Source organism: Lepisosteus oculatus, chromosome 6, assembly GCF_040954835.1.
Source record: "Lepisosteus oculatus isolate fLepOcu1 chromosome 6, fLepOcu1.hap2, whole genome shotgun sequence".
Lineage (NCBI taxonomy): Eukaryota > Metazoa > Chordata > Actinopteri > Semionotiformes > Lepisosteidae > Lepisosteus > Lepisosteus oculatus.
Genome location: NC_090701.1, coordinates 5824824 through 5840839, shown reverse-complemented (window position 1 = coordinate 5840839; position 16016 = coordinate 5824824). Strand labels below are relative to the sequence as shown.

The following is a 16016-nucleotide window of genomic DNA, read 5'->3' as shown; positions in this document are numbered from 1 at the left end:
GATTTAGATATAGACAAGAAGCAAAAACACACTTTTCCAACAGACTATGACTACACAGCAAATGTAATATGTAGCGCATCCATCTTTATTTCATTCACAAACAAAATGTGTTTAATTTAGTAGTTGTATAGTTTTAGTGTACTGAATACTGTAGGTAGCAACAAAACATGTCCAGATGCAAAGTAATGATCCAGGCTCCCTTATTGTTTTTCTGACATCAAAACATATTTAAGAAAAAACAAATGAAAAGATTGTCCTGACAGTTTTTTTTCACACACACTTTGATTTATTTTCTTCTTCTTTTTGACATGACACCTGTGGAAACATGCGGTTTTATTCATGAAAAAAAAGTTAGCCCTATTGAAATGAAGGAAACTGTTCTCTTATTTGAGTTATTTTGATAGAATTCCTGTTACCCACATTTCAAAGACTTCTAATGAATGTGAATGTGTTGTCATATGGATTGCACTCAAACCAAACAATAAAATAACCTTTCTTCTCCCCACAGAATGTAGACAAGTGGTCTTTTGACGTTTTTGCACTCAATGATGCAAGTGGAGACCACGGACTGAAATTCATATTTTATGAACTCCTCACAAGATATGATTTAATTAACCGGTTCAAGGTGAGTAGCAGTTCAAATGATCAGTGTGTACACAATGCTGTATGTGCTTACCATTTACTTGAAAATGTACTTAAGGAAGTTCAATTCTGATGTGAAACACTCTCAAATACAGGGTTAACAAGTTTGGCTAATGCAGTTTTCAATTTTTTATGATAAAAAATATTTTATACAAAATTCCAAAGCTTTAATTCACACAGTGAATATACAGTAAGTACATGCACTGTATGTTTCTTCTTAATTAAGTTCTTAAGAGCGCAGCAAAAATATACTGAGAAGCATTAGAAATACAGCAAATGTTATCGGTTCCTGCATTTATTTGATGGGTTTTGATGCCTCGTGGTAATAATAATAATAATAATTGCTTACACTTATATAGCGCTTTTCTGGACACTCCACTCAAAGCGCTTTACAGGTAATGGGGACTCCCCTCCACCACCACTGTGTAGCATCCACCTGGATGATGCGACGGCAGCCATAGTGCGCCAGAACGCTCACCACACATCAGCTATCAGTGGGGAGGAGAGCAGAGTAATGTAGCCAATTCATAGAGGGGGAGTATTAGGAGGCCATGATTGGTAAGGGCTAATCGGAAATTTGGCCCTTACTCTTTTCGAGGAGCGCCCTGGGATTTTTAATGACCACAGAGAGTCAGGACCTCAGTTTTACGTCTCATCCGAAGGACGGCGCCTGTTTACAGTATAGTGTCCCCATCACTATACTGGGGCATTAGGACCCACATGGACCACAGGGTGAGCGCCCCCTGCTGGCCCCACTAACACCTCTTCCAGCAGCAACCTTAGTTTTTCCCAGGAGGTCTCCCATCCAGGTACTGACCAGGCTCACACCTGCTTAGCTTCAGTGGGTTGCCAGTTGTGAGTTGCAGGGTGATATGGCTGCTGGCCATATCACCATATATATATGGTAGATATATATTTTTGGATTTCTATTGGTGGACTATTAATTCTAGTCTTTTTCTGTGGTTGCAGATTCCCATTTCTGCTCTGGTGTCCTTTGTTGAAGCCCTGGAAGTTGGATACAGTAAACATAAAAACCCATATCACAATCTCATGCATGCAGCAGATGTTACACAAACTGTCCATTACCTCTTGTTAAAGACTGGGATGGTGGTAGGTATTACAGTATGATGATGAACACATGTTGTTTGTGTTCTGCAGTTTTTAAAAGCATTTACAAGATGACTAGGGTCACACACAAAATAATTTGCATGCTATGATAATGTAATCAAATGCGGCAGAATAAGGATATCCTTTATAACATTTTAACAGAGCATTAATAAATTAATAAAGTAGGAACTGACCTCTTTTCACAATTACTGTCCCATTGCTTTCATGTTTCAACATTTTGCTATTGGGCACTCATGTTTTAATATTTTGTAGCGTGTTATTTTCTTTTTAGTTATTTGTAGAATATGAAGATCAAGTGTTACTAAAACACTTCTTCAAGTTATAACATAATAATAACTTATTAATTTAGTTTTAGAAAAGCACAAAAACGTTCAGAGTGTTAACCAGAGTCTTACTTCTCTCCGAAGCAACTGGGTCTTCATGAGCTTGTGTATTTTCTTCCACTCAGACCGACTTTAAGCAAACAAAATGCCTTTTGTGTTATGAAAACAATCCAAAGTATTTTCTATTGGCTTGAAATTTGGCGATTACGAAGAACTTTTCCAGAGAACACTGCATTTGTGATTTCTGCAAGGATTCCCAAGAATTCTCAATATCATGTTGGAGGACATGCCTGCCACAGATCAGCCTGTCAGCGGATGGCATCGCTGATCTGTGCATCTTTGTTTTACTGTCAGTCACACAAATGCTTATAGCACTGCTCGAACAGCCCTATATTTCAATTGAAAAACCTCAATTACAGCTTTAACATTAAGTGTTCAAGCACAATGCATATGTTTTTATTCAATTTTGTAAGGCAAAAACTAACATTTTAGCAGAAAGGAAAAGGTTTCTTAAGAGAAACTTTACTGAACAAAACTATTCTGTTCAGTTATTCCAAGGGGAAAAACAGCTATGGATGACAGGAGAAAAACAAATAACACAATTTTTGTTTTCCAATTGAAGAGAACTGGGTCAAGAAGCATTACCTTATGAATTTAAAGTTGGGTTTTGAAACTACTATCCGTTTCAACCAATTTCCAGAGGGTAACGGTCCAATGAAATGAGCACTGTGGAGCCGCGAGCTCAAAGCAATCAGTCAGATGGGGTACAGATTGAAGTGTGATGCTCTTCACAGGACCTATCTCTTTTTTTATCATTCATCGGTACTTCTTTTCTATCACCAGTGTTGATAGATTCTGATGGCAGATGGCTTTGAACAGGCAGCCTTTGATAACAGTGGTCAGTTTAATGTGGGAATGTACTATCCCAGTGTTTTGACACTCGTACCTTTTCTGGACTTATTTATTTCCTCATAGACCGATGCTAATACCACATTTCTGTGGTTGCAGGGACCATATCAGACTGTGTGATACATACTGTACCTGCTCTTTATATTCAAATAAGTGCCAAGCAGACCAAGTACGAAAGGCCACTGAAATAAAAAAACTCCCATTCTATTTATTTTCCTTTTGTCCTACTGAATCAAATACACTATAACCATTCCAGTTAATATCCCAATTAGCTTTCCTCTTTATGTACAGTAGATCCTGTTTTGGTTAAAACTGGCTTATTCTATTCCTTGTTCAATACTGTTCAATTGCTTTTTGTCTCAATGTTGAAAACGCACAATGAATTACCAGCTACCACTGAGCCTGATCTGAAAAGGTTCATTGATATTTTTACTGCATTTGACCTATTTCTGTTTGGATACACTGAAAAGGCTGTGTAATTCAGGTTTAATTTACGACTCAAACGATACGTATTGTAGTCCTTATAAATGTGAGAAGTGTGCCACAGTAGAGGAAAAATATCAGTCATAGAAGAAAAGGCATCCGGAATACTGAAAACCTCAGACACCAGACACACCAAGTGTCTTGTTACAGAATCCATTTGACAGCAAAAGGCATAATCTGTCAGAAAATTTACAAAATCTTTATGGACTTTGTTTTAGTATATACCAACAAATAGCAATCTAATAGCTAATAAAGTCAGCTGCTGCAGCAATATGGATATCTGTCACTATGAGGGGAAAAAATTATGGGACACTGCAAGAGATGCAAAGACTGGAAAACATTAAGGAAAAATAAATCCAAGTTGTTGTTTGAACAATATAAGCAAACACATGTGGCTGCTTACTTCTCTTCCACACAGCTGTCAAACTATTATTTGCTTGAGTGGAACACAAACAATTTACACTAAAGGTAAATAAAGAGTGCACTTATGATAATATGCTTCTATTGTTTGTATGTTCCTACTGTACATAATGCGTGGTTTATCACATAATGCAACTTTTTTTTTATCACCCAGGGTATAATTGTAACTTCAAAAAGAGACATTTTACTCAAAGATGTGACCAAAGTATTTTTATTATTTTCAGTGTCTTACAGTGTTGATAACGGGATACTCAAGTTACAGTACATGCAGAATTTTAGGTCACAGCAAGCCAGCAATGTACAAACTGTATAACCGGTTATGTGCAATGACTTGTTTTTTTTCTTTTTGTTTGGTATTTCCCTATCTTTTTACATTAATGTATGTGCAAAGGTTGCTTCTCCCTTCAAATCGCTCTTTTCCTCCATTCTGCGGTGTAATTCCAAAATCAATTGCATCTGATGTACAGTAAGCATACCGTAGCCTAAAAGCTTTTGAGGTTTTTGTGCCTCCACAGTGACAAACAATAACAGTAACAGTAATCCAACAGTAGGTACAAGTCTTATTCTCAAGTCATCGTAAATGTATTCCGTTCAATGTTTAAAGAGTCGGCAAAAGCTCTGTGCAGTACATTTTTCTGCAGTTTCACATTAAGAATAACATATGTTTGGAAAGTTGTGTCATTTCAACTTTTCACAGAAAGGGCGAAAATGATAGGCGTTTGATCCGGGAATCAAAGACACGGTGTTGTACTTCATGTATACAAAAGACTATACACGTGCTTCTTTAGATTAATATTTTTTTCCACAGAAAAGAGGAGTTTGGCAATATTCTCTATTGTTAAAATCAATGCAATTGCATATGCAGTATAGTTATTGCATATCATTGCATATATAATGCAAGATATTAATATAGTAGGCAAAACTTTAGAAATCACTGCGTTTTTAATGCAATGTTATCTTATAAACACAAAAGTTTCTCGTTTAAACACAAATATATGTTTTTTTTTCTTCGTGGAGCTAATATACTTCTGTAGTATATCTGTATACATTAGGTGGGCTTTCACATAAACAGTTTACAGGAAATATCTTGCTAGAAGCTACAACAGATCTCCTCTTGATTTGATCCCGTGGTCTTCCAATTACAAGACCTACTGTAAACTCAACTGCACAATGTTGCCAGGTCTTTCATATATCCATACTATAACAACTTCTAATCAAATGGATGCACTGTACTGACTGTTCTTTGTGTGTCACCTGCTGCTTTTCTTAAAAATCCTTAATCCTTTGTAATATTTTTTCTTCTGTCCTCTATCGATGGTTTAGATGTGACTTTGCAGACATTTTTTTCTTTTTGCGGTGTTACAGCTGTTATTATTATCCGCCCCCAGCTAGGCATATCCGCCTAAGCGTGTATATTTGCTTTCAACGCTGCATTTTTCGTTACAAAAATAAACTTTTTAATAGTTTCTCAAAATACTGCAAACACAATCGATCTCCAATATCCTCCAAACACGACCACTACGTTTATTTCACTGTAGGAAAATTATTTTGCAATAAACAAATTAATAGTGTAATGCTGACAACAGCACTTAAGACAGAAATTACACAACGGTTGAATAATATATTGTTATCAGCAAAAGCAAAACATAAACATAACATACTATACATAATAAAATACAGGACAGCATGAGGATCTCAGAACTGCATTTTGTACCGACATACAGTACATCACATAAAGCAAATTAACCTTTTTCAGTTATTTTTTCAGTTTAGAAAAGTGGGCAAATATATCATTAATTTATCTGTTCTCCAGCAAAATACAAATGCAAAAATTCTCTAAAATACACAGAATGCCTTACCTTGAGAAAGTGCGTTAATTTTACTATTTCAGCATGAAAACTCACGAGTTTATAAATACAAACAATTCTTCAACAAAGATGGCTGCTGGAGCCCTATACTTTTAAATCGTCCGGCTCTAGAAAAAAACCTCATCTGAAAGGTTAAAATAGAGTTCTGACCATTCAGAGACAGCATGTTTGCATAGTTTTTTTTAGTTTTTTTTTTACTAAACCTGTTTTTACGAGTGCTGTTTAATCCAATAAATACCAGAAAAGTGCAAAAACGCTTTTTCTAAACCTATAAACATTATAAGAAGCCCCTCTAGAGCTGGCAGTATTGAAATACTACAGTAAAATGTCTTTTTCGTTATTTTTTATTATTTATTTGACATTGTTTGGAAGGCTGGGAAAACCGATCCATGTCCTGTCCCTCAAAAAAACCATGCAGATTTTATGTACTTGTTCAATCACTTTCAAACTTTTTTCCATAGTTTCAAAACCCCAACCAGGTCTGTAGTGTGAGTAGTTGCCAAGATAATTTGAGATATTAAAAGGTACACCCATTCCAAGAGTGCATTGACTTTGACTTCCATTTTGGGGGATTAATTTGGGGGATAAGATTAATTAAACTCTAAAATATTTTATAAATGTTACAGATGTATCTGTTTTATTTATTATGGCTCATTATTTCTTTGTTTCTTAAATATGACATATAATGTGTGGTAAAGAAATATATACAGTAATTGTGAGTTCTTGTGTGCAAAGTTAGTGTGCACAAGCATTATACTGTAAACATGCATATTTTTGCTAGTTGTAATTACACAATGTCATGACTTAGAGGAAGAGAAAGGCAACTCTCCTCAGGTATGGATCTGGCAGGTACTGTATATCACAGTGGGAGAACACCAGCGCATTCAGCCATTGTAGATGGTAGGGTCCATGTACTGTATACAATAGTGTCACAGACACAAGAAGAAGTGCCTGATCTGGCAGGCCTTTATCCATTTAAGGGACGAATATCCCTGTGGTCTATATGCAACATTTCACACAGACTGTACAATGGTGAACTCATGTCTGATTTCTGGAAAATGTTAGACAGAACATGTATTAATCTAGTACACAGGAAGTATCTGACTGAAAGCATGCACGTTATTAGGGCTGCCACCTATCCACACACGTCTGAGAAATCTTCAGACAAAACAAGTATTAATATTGTCCCACTATAAACTGAAAGTTGTCAGTGTATTATTATACACTGACATTTCCACACAAGACCTTTGTTGATTTGATAAAGATGCTGCATGACCAAGAATTACAATGATGTAGCACTCTTTCATAAAACACAGAAATTTAATTTCTCTGTAAGAGTTTAAACTCATTACTAATTTTTCACAATTCATTTGTGCTTGCAGTTTCTCATCATTTATTTTTGCTGTTCATCTTGAGAATACTGTATATCACCCTGATTTGCTCAGACTCTCCCTCTTCACATAAATAATACTGATGAGCTGATCACTCACTGTGATCAGTACCAGGAGTAATTGCTACTTGCTTGATTGAGGTGGTACTGTTGAGATTAGGACAGAGATGCTTTATTAATTAAAAGAGCAATACCAAAATTAAAAATAAGGACCACTGACATTTCAAAAGGACTATGGTATTAGTATAGTGCTTTTGGCTAATTAAGCAACACCGGAAAGGGGAAACTCCAGATTATTTACACAAGCACTACTGTTATCAGCTCCCAAACTCATTTTACTTAAATAAATGAATGATAGAACTAGAAAATGTATATTAACCATCTTCAAAGAACACATGATAAATAACTTACAAAAAAGAACAAGAAGTACACATGTACCCTACCATCTACAAGTACACATACACAGATAACATGTATTTTATTTATTGAAAGCAATAATGTGAAATGTAGATCTGTTCAATTCTAGTAAAACACCTAGTCTATGTGTCTAGCTAGAAAATGTGGCTTGTCTACCATTCACTAGTTACATGAATCTGATACTCAAAACCAAACGAAATAACACGTTAAAAGTGTCTAAATTAGCACAGCAGCAACAGAAAGATCCACTAGAGGCAATCTGTGGCTCATGTTTGAATGTGCTGATTAAAAAACTAAATGTTGTGTTGCGCACTGAGGGGGCCCCCTGGTGTGACCTTGGAGCTCTAGGCAGTCACCCACTTCACCTGAGTCAAGGGCTGGCCTTGTTTTGTACTGTACATTGTGTTCATCTATTCTGTTCTATAGATTTTGCATGAGTTGCATTTTCTTATTTGCCACAGCTATTCAGTTTTTGCCATTGATGAACATTTTGGGCGTTGCTAAATGGCTTATGGGCCAAAGGAATTTTAAGAATGGCTGTGCTCGAACCTGTGTTTTAGTGAATTTTGGCAGTCAAAGATCTTCACTTCAGGGGGCAGTGTAAAAGCTGTCTTTTTATTCTTCCGGCAAATTGGTGAAAGCAGAGCAGTGAACAAGACAGCGAGAGCTGTAGCAGGAGCTTAAAGGAGATTAAACTCATTGCAAAATTTAACAAACAAACAGCTGGTGGATCTGGAATTATCCAGTGTTACCCAGTCATGACCAACTAATGTAAAATATGGGCTGGTATGAGGAAAACAGGTTTCTGAGAAGAGATTTATATTTCTGTGTAAGCAGCAAGCGTCGTCTAAAATTCATGGTTAGAGTTTTTTTTTTTAGTTTGCAAAAATACAAACTTTCTCTGCCATGCTATTACTAAATGTTTTGATTCAAATGAATACTTACTGCTGAATTGGAGAGCTTCAGGTGTTTGTAGTAGTTGAGAGTGGTCATTTTTTTTAAATGAACATCTGCTAGAAAGAATTACATTTATAATGCCAGTGTATGCTGATGCATTTATTCAGGCTTTACACAATTTTCAGAATTTAAAAACAAGACTTTATAGTATACAAGCACTGGGATGCTATACATTTTAGAAAGATACGGATACCATTTTAACTATCTGAGTTACTGTATACTGATGGAAGGAAATTGAGATTATAAGAATCAAATGAAACATTTTTACACTGTATTTTGCCCTTAAACAATTAAAATCAGGGATGTGATTCTACAATTACATCTATGTTTAAATTCACATCCAATATATTAATGATGTTCAGTTTGAGTATACTCATTCATTAAGAATTACTTCACACTCTAGAAAAGGAAGACTGGAGTGCAGCTTCTTCATTTGTTATTAAAATCTGTCTTCTTCAGCTTCTGTAGAGATGATAAGAATGGATGATACTCAGTACAACATTCTGCATGCCTCTCTTTACACGCTGCAGTGTATCTAACTGCAACATGCTGCATGCCTCTTTTTACTCACTGCTGCGCCTAACTGCAACATGCTGCATGCCTCTCTTTACTCACTGCTGCGCCTAACTGCAACATGCTGCATGCCTCTCTTTACTCACTGCAGTGTGTCTAACTGCAACATGCTGCAAGCCTCTCTTTACTCACTGCAGTGTCTAACTGCAACATGCTGCATGCCTCTCTTTACTCACTGCTGCGCCTAACTGCAACATGCTGCATGCCTCTCTTTACTCACTGCAGTGTGTCTAACTGCAACATGCTGCAAGCCTCTCTTTACTCACTGCAGTGTCTAACTGCAACATGCTGCATGCCTCTCTTTACTCACTGCTGCGCCTAACTGCAACATGCTGCATGCCTCTCTTTACTCACTGCAGTGTGTCTAACTGCAACATGCTGCATGCCTCTCTTTACTCACTGCAGTGTGTCTAACTGCAACATTCTGCAAGCCTCTCTTTACTCACTGCAGTGTCTAACTGCAACATGCTGCATGCCTCTCTTTACTCACTGCTGCGTCTAACTGCAACATTCTGCATGCCTCTCTTTACTCACTGCAGTGTGTCTAACTGCAACATGCTGCAAGCCTCTCTTTACTCACTGCAGTGTCTAACTGCAACATGCTGCATGCCTCTCTTTACTCACTGCTGCGTCTAACTGCAACATTCTGCATGCCTCTCTTTACTCACTGCAGTGTGTCTAACTGCAACATGCTGCATGCCTCTCTTTACTCACTGCTGTGTTTAACATATGCCGCAATATGCCTCACATCACATTTTTCACTACTGCATGTTTCACCGCAACATTCTGCATGGCTCAGTTTTCTTACTTTTGCATGTCTCACTGCAATATCTTGAGTAGAGCACTTTACTCAGATCTGCAAGGTTCAATTTACTAGTTGGTATCCATTCGTCTTTTGAATGTGAATGTCCAGTCACTTTACACTTAAAGTGATTAGTCTGCTCATTTTACACATCATACAATTTTATTTTTTGTGTGTTTGTAGTAGCCTTTCCACCTTTATTTTTAAACATGTGAAAAGCATCATAGTAAGTTCAATTTCTCAATGAATGCTATAGTACAATGCAAATATAAACATGAGCTAAATGTGTAATTTATACACAGATTATTCTTGAATATATCCAGAATCTTGATGTTTCAGCTTTTTTGATATTTGTTTTCTAAGTGTGCACAGTTTTCAAACTGTAGTGGTTTACATACATATTTATAGGTTTCTGAGTTGTAATAGGGTATACGGTGTTTATCATTTATCATGTGTGTCTCCTCTGGAAATGGACTAATGGTTTTCTAACACACACATGGGCCAAATCATTTATCCCCATGAATCAGTAGAATATAATTCTTACTGTGTGCTGTAAGGCAGACCTTAAAGTTTCAATTACTCAAATCTGAAAGGTTAGCCTCTCGAGACCTAGCTGTGGAATAATGGAAGACCTCAAAATGTAGAATCCTTCCCCTAAGCTGAAAAAAGGCAGAGAGTTCAGTCCATTGAATCCTGATGTTTTGTTATTTTTTATATAAAGAAAATATCACAATGCAGAAAACATAGGTCAAAGACCTTCCTTTGAAGACAGTATACAGTATAAGCATGTTTATATTTAGAATCATATTTAATCTTTCAAAAAGACTGCAGGTGTTTTTGTTTTTATTACATCAGGATTTCTGCTAATGATGTTTACTACTATAATTATTGACCTCTTCTAGTTTAATTCCATTTACTCCATTTTCTTGTGAAGAAGGTAGTTGGAAAGCATCACTTTGCTTATCTGTATTGTTTGTAGAACTTTTAATGCCTCTTGGTTTGATGGAAACTAATTTATAGTGACAATGAACTGTGGATTATGTGTGTGGGTCCTTCATCAAATCTTCAGAACTTTCTCCTTTCAGTGTAGTATCTTAAAACACGTTCCACTGTCACAGAATTAGAAATGGTGTGAACTGATTTGATTTTTAAAAGAAACTTTACAAGAATGATGGTGCCAGGACAGTCTTTATTACTATATACAGACAGGGTGACAGGATTCTAGCAGGAAGTCAACTGGACAGATGGAATATTCTCTATTGGGTGCAAAACATGCCTTCTAGTTTTGGACAACACATACAGTAAGAGTGCATAATTTCTTGCACATTTATACAACAACAAGGCCATCTGTTTCTGAGGAAGAATAACTAGATCAGGTAGATTAGGAAATAAATCCTTTTAGAAACCACATAGGAAATTCTAAAAGACAGAAAACAAAAACAAGACTGGGTAAACACCTGGCAGATGGCATTTAATGTAGACAAATGAGTTGTGTTATTTGCAAGTAGCAGAAACATACACTATATAATAAAGAACACTGCTCCAAGAAACTCCTTCTGAACATGACTTATTTATTTATGTTGAGACATCATTTTCATCTTCTAAAATCTATACTGTATAATTAAAGAAGAAGTGACAAAACACAAATGAATGTCATGATTTATAGTTGGAAGAGTAGAACTGACATTAAGGAATGTTATTTTAACATTATACAATGCAAAAGCAAGATTTCAGTACCAACTGGAAAAGTGTTCACAGTTTTGGTTATCAAATTGCAAAAAACATACTGTATACAGCAGCTTTGGAATAAGTCCAAAGAGGAAGAAACTAGGTTTTTGTTGGAAAATATTTTGTTGGAAAATAAAATATACAGTAGATGAAAAGCACAGATACTGTCTAAGCCAGTAATTACACCGTATAACCACAGTACAATGCATATAGTTGTAATGTTGTAATTTTATTCTAAAACAACTAAAATTCTTACACTGGTTCTTAAATAACTGTATAGGTTCTAAGTAGGTTGTTAATTATTGCATGACTGGGACAAATACTCCTATGTGATCTGAGCTATGTCATTGAAAGCACTGCAGATCTATACCAATTGGACTAAAGTGATTGAAAATTTACCTAGATGCGGAGTTTGAATGTCTCATCTAAAGTACAAATATTGATTTACATCAACATCAGCAATTTATAACTGATATTTATATGCATCTGACATACTTTGTGTATAAATTAATGGTAAAAATGTCTTTTTTACAATCTTGTTTATCTCCTGTGGCATTAGGAGACTGAGTGATTACAGTGATTAATTAAACATTTCTGTGTATACGTAAATATAGACACCCTCCCCCCGTCCCCATTGCAAAGATTTACGTTTGTTTTTAAGTTGTTTCTGTTTCATTGTATGCTTTGTCGATGTATTCACTTTTAAAAGACTATATTTTCTGTATTCGTTTTGCAAAAAACAGGTGGTTGTGTCTTGTAGAACATCAAGACGTTTGCTGAGCTGACATCATTAATAAAGAAAAGTTAAAACGCTGCTGCACTCTTTGGTCCTTCAATACAAACTTAGGTTGATTCCAACAAATACATTAACATTCGATCTCTAGCTGTCTAGATTATAATATATTCATCTTATAACAACATCACAGTTTAAAATACTGCAGTTGCTGTGAAATATTTGGGCAGATGATTTTAACCACTTACAGTTTCATTTCTACAATTATACAGCTGAGAGTTGTACTGTGGCAAACCATAGGTAATACCCTGCTCAAGATTTGCCAGAGGAATTCATTCACTGGCCGTCGGTTTAAGTTGGCTGACTGTGCTTCTGGAGTTATAACCAGCAGAAGAGGTGCAGGGTGCAGGTCTCGCTCACAGAGACGCATCGATACCTGCAGAGAGGCCAAAGGGATGCCTGGAAGCCAGAGCTGGGCTCGTACTGCCACAGCGGGGAAGCTGGCACTGTAAGGCGAGACCTTAAAACTTCAGTACGTGGTGCGCTGATCAGGTTTCTTTTTTTTTTGCAGCACTGGCTGACGGAGCTGGAGATCTTTGCTATGATTTTCGCAGCTGCCGTCCACGACTACGAACACACAGGAACCACGAATAACTTTCACATCCAAACCAGGTAATGACTCCTGACAAGTCCGTCTCTTGTTTCATTTTGTTGGCGAGCATTTCCCTATAAATTAAATTCATAAGGAATATGGAAAATCCCGTGACGCCCTGAACACAAAAGTGCTTTTCATATGAACATCTTACGACTATAGCTGAAAATATAATTATTTTAAGAAATACACACTGTAAATTCTTAGCATTTTAATATGTAAGATTCAAATAAGACTAGGCAATCCTGAGAACCATTAATTAAAAATAAAAAATGAAACGGAACATTAAGTTGCACAGTTCGACCAGAATGATTCTATTTCATCTGCTGTCAGCAGATATCTTAAATATACTGTATTTCATGAAGAAGCTTGGTCTCCAGCTTACATTGCAGGTAATTTGTTTCAGAAAACATTATTTCAATTGAAATGCAGTCTGCTATAAATCAAGTCAAGTAGAGGCAAAGTAGAGGAAGACTAAGTAATCCTAACCCAAAAAGCCAGATGTAAATGTTTCATAGGATCAGTGTTTATCACTAGAAAAGCCAGCTACTATTAGAATCTGAAAAATGTCACTGATTAGGTCTGTAAAGCAGTGGTGTTCAACTCATACAGTATGCTTGAGGGCTAATTTTCAGTCACTTCTATCATTCTCATTTCATCAAACAGGGACACGGTTGTATTTGCTCTTCTTAGCAATTAATTAATTTATTCAGTGAGGTAAAAAATAGAATATTTTTTCACCCAACAAGAAATTTGAAAACAATACACTGCCATGCGTGATATCAGATTGGCAAGTTATTTTTGCTCAGACAAGAGAAATATAATTTGCATTACTAATGCACCCTTGCTGTATCTATTTGTAGGTCAGACACGGCTATTCTGTATAATGACAGATCTGTGCTTGAAAGCCATCATGTTAGTGCAGCTTATCGCCTCCTACAGGACGATGATGAAATGAACATCTTGTACAACTTGTCAAAGGATGACTGGAGGTAAGCAAGCAACAGTTGGCAGTAGAGGCTTCTGGGAATTCATTTGCATGGCTTTCAAACTGTTTTCCAGAGCTTGTACACAGGTATTGCCTTTGGTAGTTTGTGATATATAACATACTGTACGGTCTATGTGCTCAGAAATTCTAGAAGAATTAAAGCAATTGCAGCTGTAAGACAAATTACAGAGAAGACGGCTCTTTTCTTTAAAGGTATTTTGTGACATTCAAGAAGTCCAGTTACATTTTTGGTTTTATCATGGATATCTTTTATATCACTTAGGAAACCATAAAAATATTAATCAATCAATCAAACGACATAAATGATACATAAATTAAGCTGCACTTTGTTTATCCTCTGTGAGCTTGCAAGACTAAGTGATTGTAGTGATTAATTAAACATTTCTATGTTGGTCTCCATTCCAACAACCTCATGGTGAGACTTAGCTGATTGAATGCAGAGAGAACAATTTCAGGTCTCTGTGGTATTTCCAGGTATTCCAGATTCCCGTGGTTTAACAGCCAATGTACCAATATTTTAAGTTTTCTTCTTTTTCCGCACTGTTATTCTATTAAGTTGTGTAGCACGTTAAAGCATTTTAACCGGGATGCGTCTTCATAAAATGCAATTAAACCGGTCTCGCTAAGATCTGCAAAACCGATGTTCCCGTAAATCTGAGTAAAATCTACTGTAAGAAACTTAAAAAGTGGATATTATGCTTTTATTGTTTTTTTTTTCAAACAACAGGGAACTGCGAGCTCTTGTAGTAGAGATGGTCCTAGCTACAGACATGTCCTGTCATTTTCAACAAATAAAGGCAATGAAAAACTCCTTACAGCAACCAGAGGGGTGAGTCACTGAGCACAGCTTTTACTCATTTGGAATATTTTAGTAACCTTGCCTAACCTTTGGTCACCTCATGAACAGTATTGCAATTGCATTGTTTCCTCTTATTTTTTTTAATAAATAACCCGTAACAGCCAGTAATATCAACAAGCAAAGACTTTTAAACTTGATTGCACATTGCACATGGCTGTGTGTCATTTATACTGTATATGATACCCTCTGCTTGTTAACAATTTTTTAATATAGTATATTGCACTGAGCCACAAGTTATGCATTTGCATAATTAAGTGACTTTGATTATGACTCCATAATTTTAGGGTACATTACAGTGCAGTATTCCCTATTGTTCTGTTCAATTCATACTATAAGTGTTTGTCAAAATGTCTAGCTGTGTAAAATTAACTTTATTGAAGAGGGAAAAATATTATGCACTAAAATTCTGAGTTTCAAACCCATTCATATTTTTATAGAATTAAACTAATCATTGCTGATACTCATTCATAGCCCCTTACTGCTTGTATGCATGCCATAAAAAAGAAAGTGGGTAATTTTTGCATGAAAGAAGAGGGCTGATAGCAGAATCATTATATGGTTTCGAAATGTATTTGTAAAACATGTCCTCTATTCTGTAAACTACAGTGTGATCCCCCTCATGGTCAGAGCGTAAGAACATGAGTAACAAACACCAGTGATGCTCGTATTGGTTTTCCCAATTGTTTCTGACTGATATTCAGTTTGGAGTCAATTGTGACACAGATCAAGTAAACTGTATGTACAGTATGTATGTTTTTGTAATAATAATCTTGATTAAATATATTTGCATATAGATCAGGGCTGCACGATGGCAAAAAGGTTAGCACTGCTACTTCCAAGCTCCAACAACGAACCATTAAACCTGTTAATTCAGCCAATGCAGAGCCTTCTAAACTAAAATCAACTCCCAGATCATGCTGGTACAGGCACAGTATCCAGGTTTATGACTTAATGCGTCTCATAGACACAGCAAAGCTGGCACATTTGTTAAAGTATGGGAGGGCACATACTGCTCATTAAAAACCATCCACAGTAGGTGCTGATTTCCAGTGCTCTTTTTGTTTGTGCAAAAATGATCATTTGCAGATTTGCATATACCCTCTCATATTACACAATAACCAAG

The 16016-nt window shown here is 36.2% G+C and overlaps 1 protein-coding gene across 7 annotated transcripts in view; it reads left to right on the top strand.

Annotated features, from left to right (window-relative positions):
• Window positions 1-16016, top strand: part of pde1ca (phosphodiesterase 1C, calmodulin-dependent a) — a 201027-nt gene that overhangs the window by 149586 nt on the left and 35425 nt on the right. For all 7 annotated transcript variants that reach the window (XM_015354717.2, XM_015354719.2, XM_015354720.2 and 4 more), the window contains 5 exons: window positions 509-625; window positions 1612-1752; window positions 12945-13045; window positions 13889-14017; window positions 14762-14863. In XM_015354717.2, coding sequence (XP_015210203.2) covers window positions 509-625; window positions 1612-1752; window positions 12945-13045; window positions 13889-14017; window positions 14762-14863 — 590 coding nt within the window. The remainder of the gene's footprint in view (window positions 1-508; window positions 626-1611; window positions 1753-12944; window positions 13046-13888; window positions 14018-14761; window positions 14864-16016) is intronic.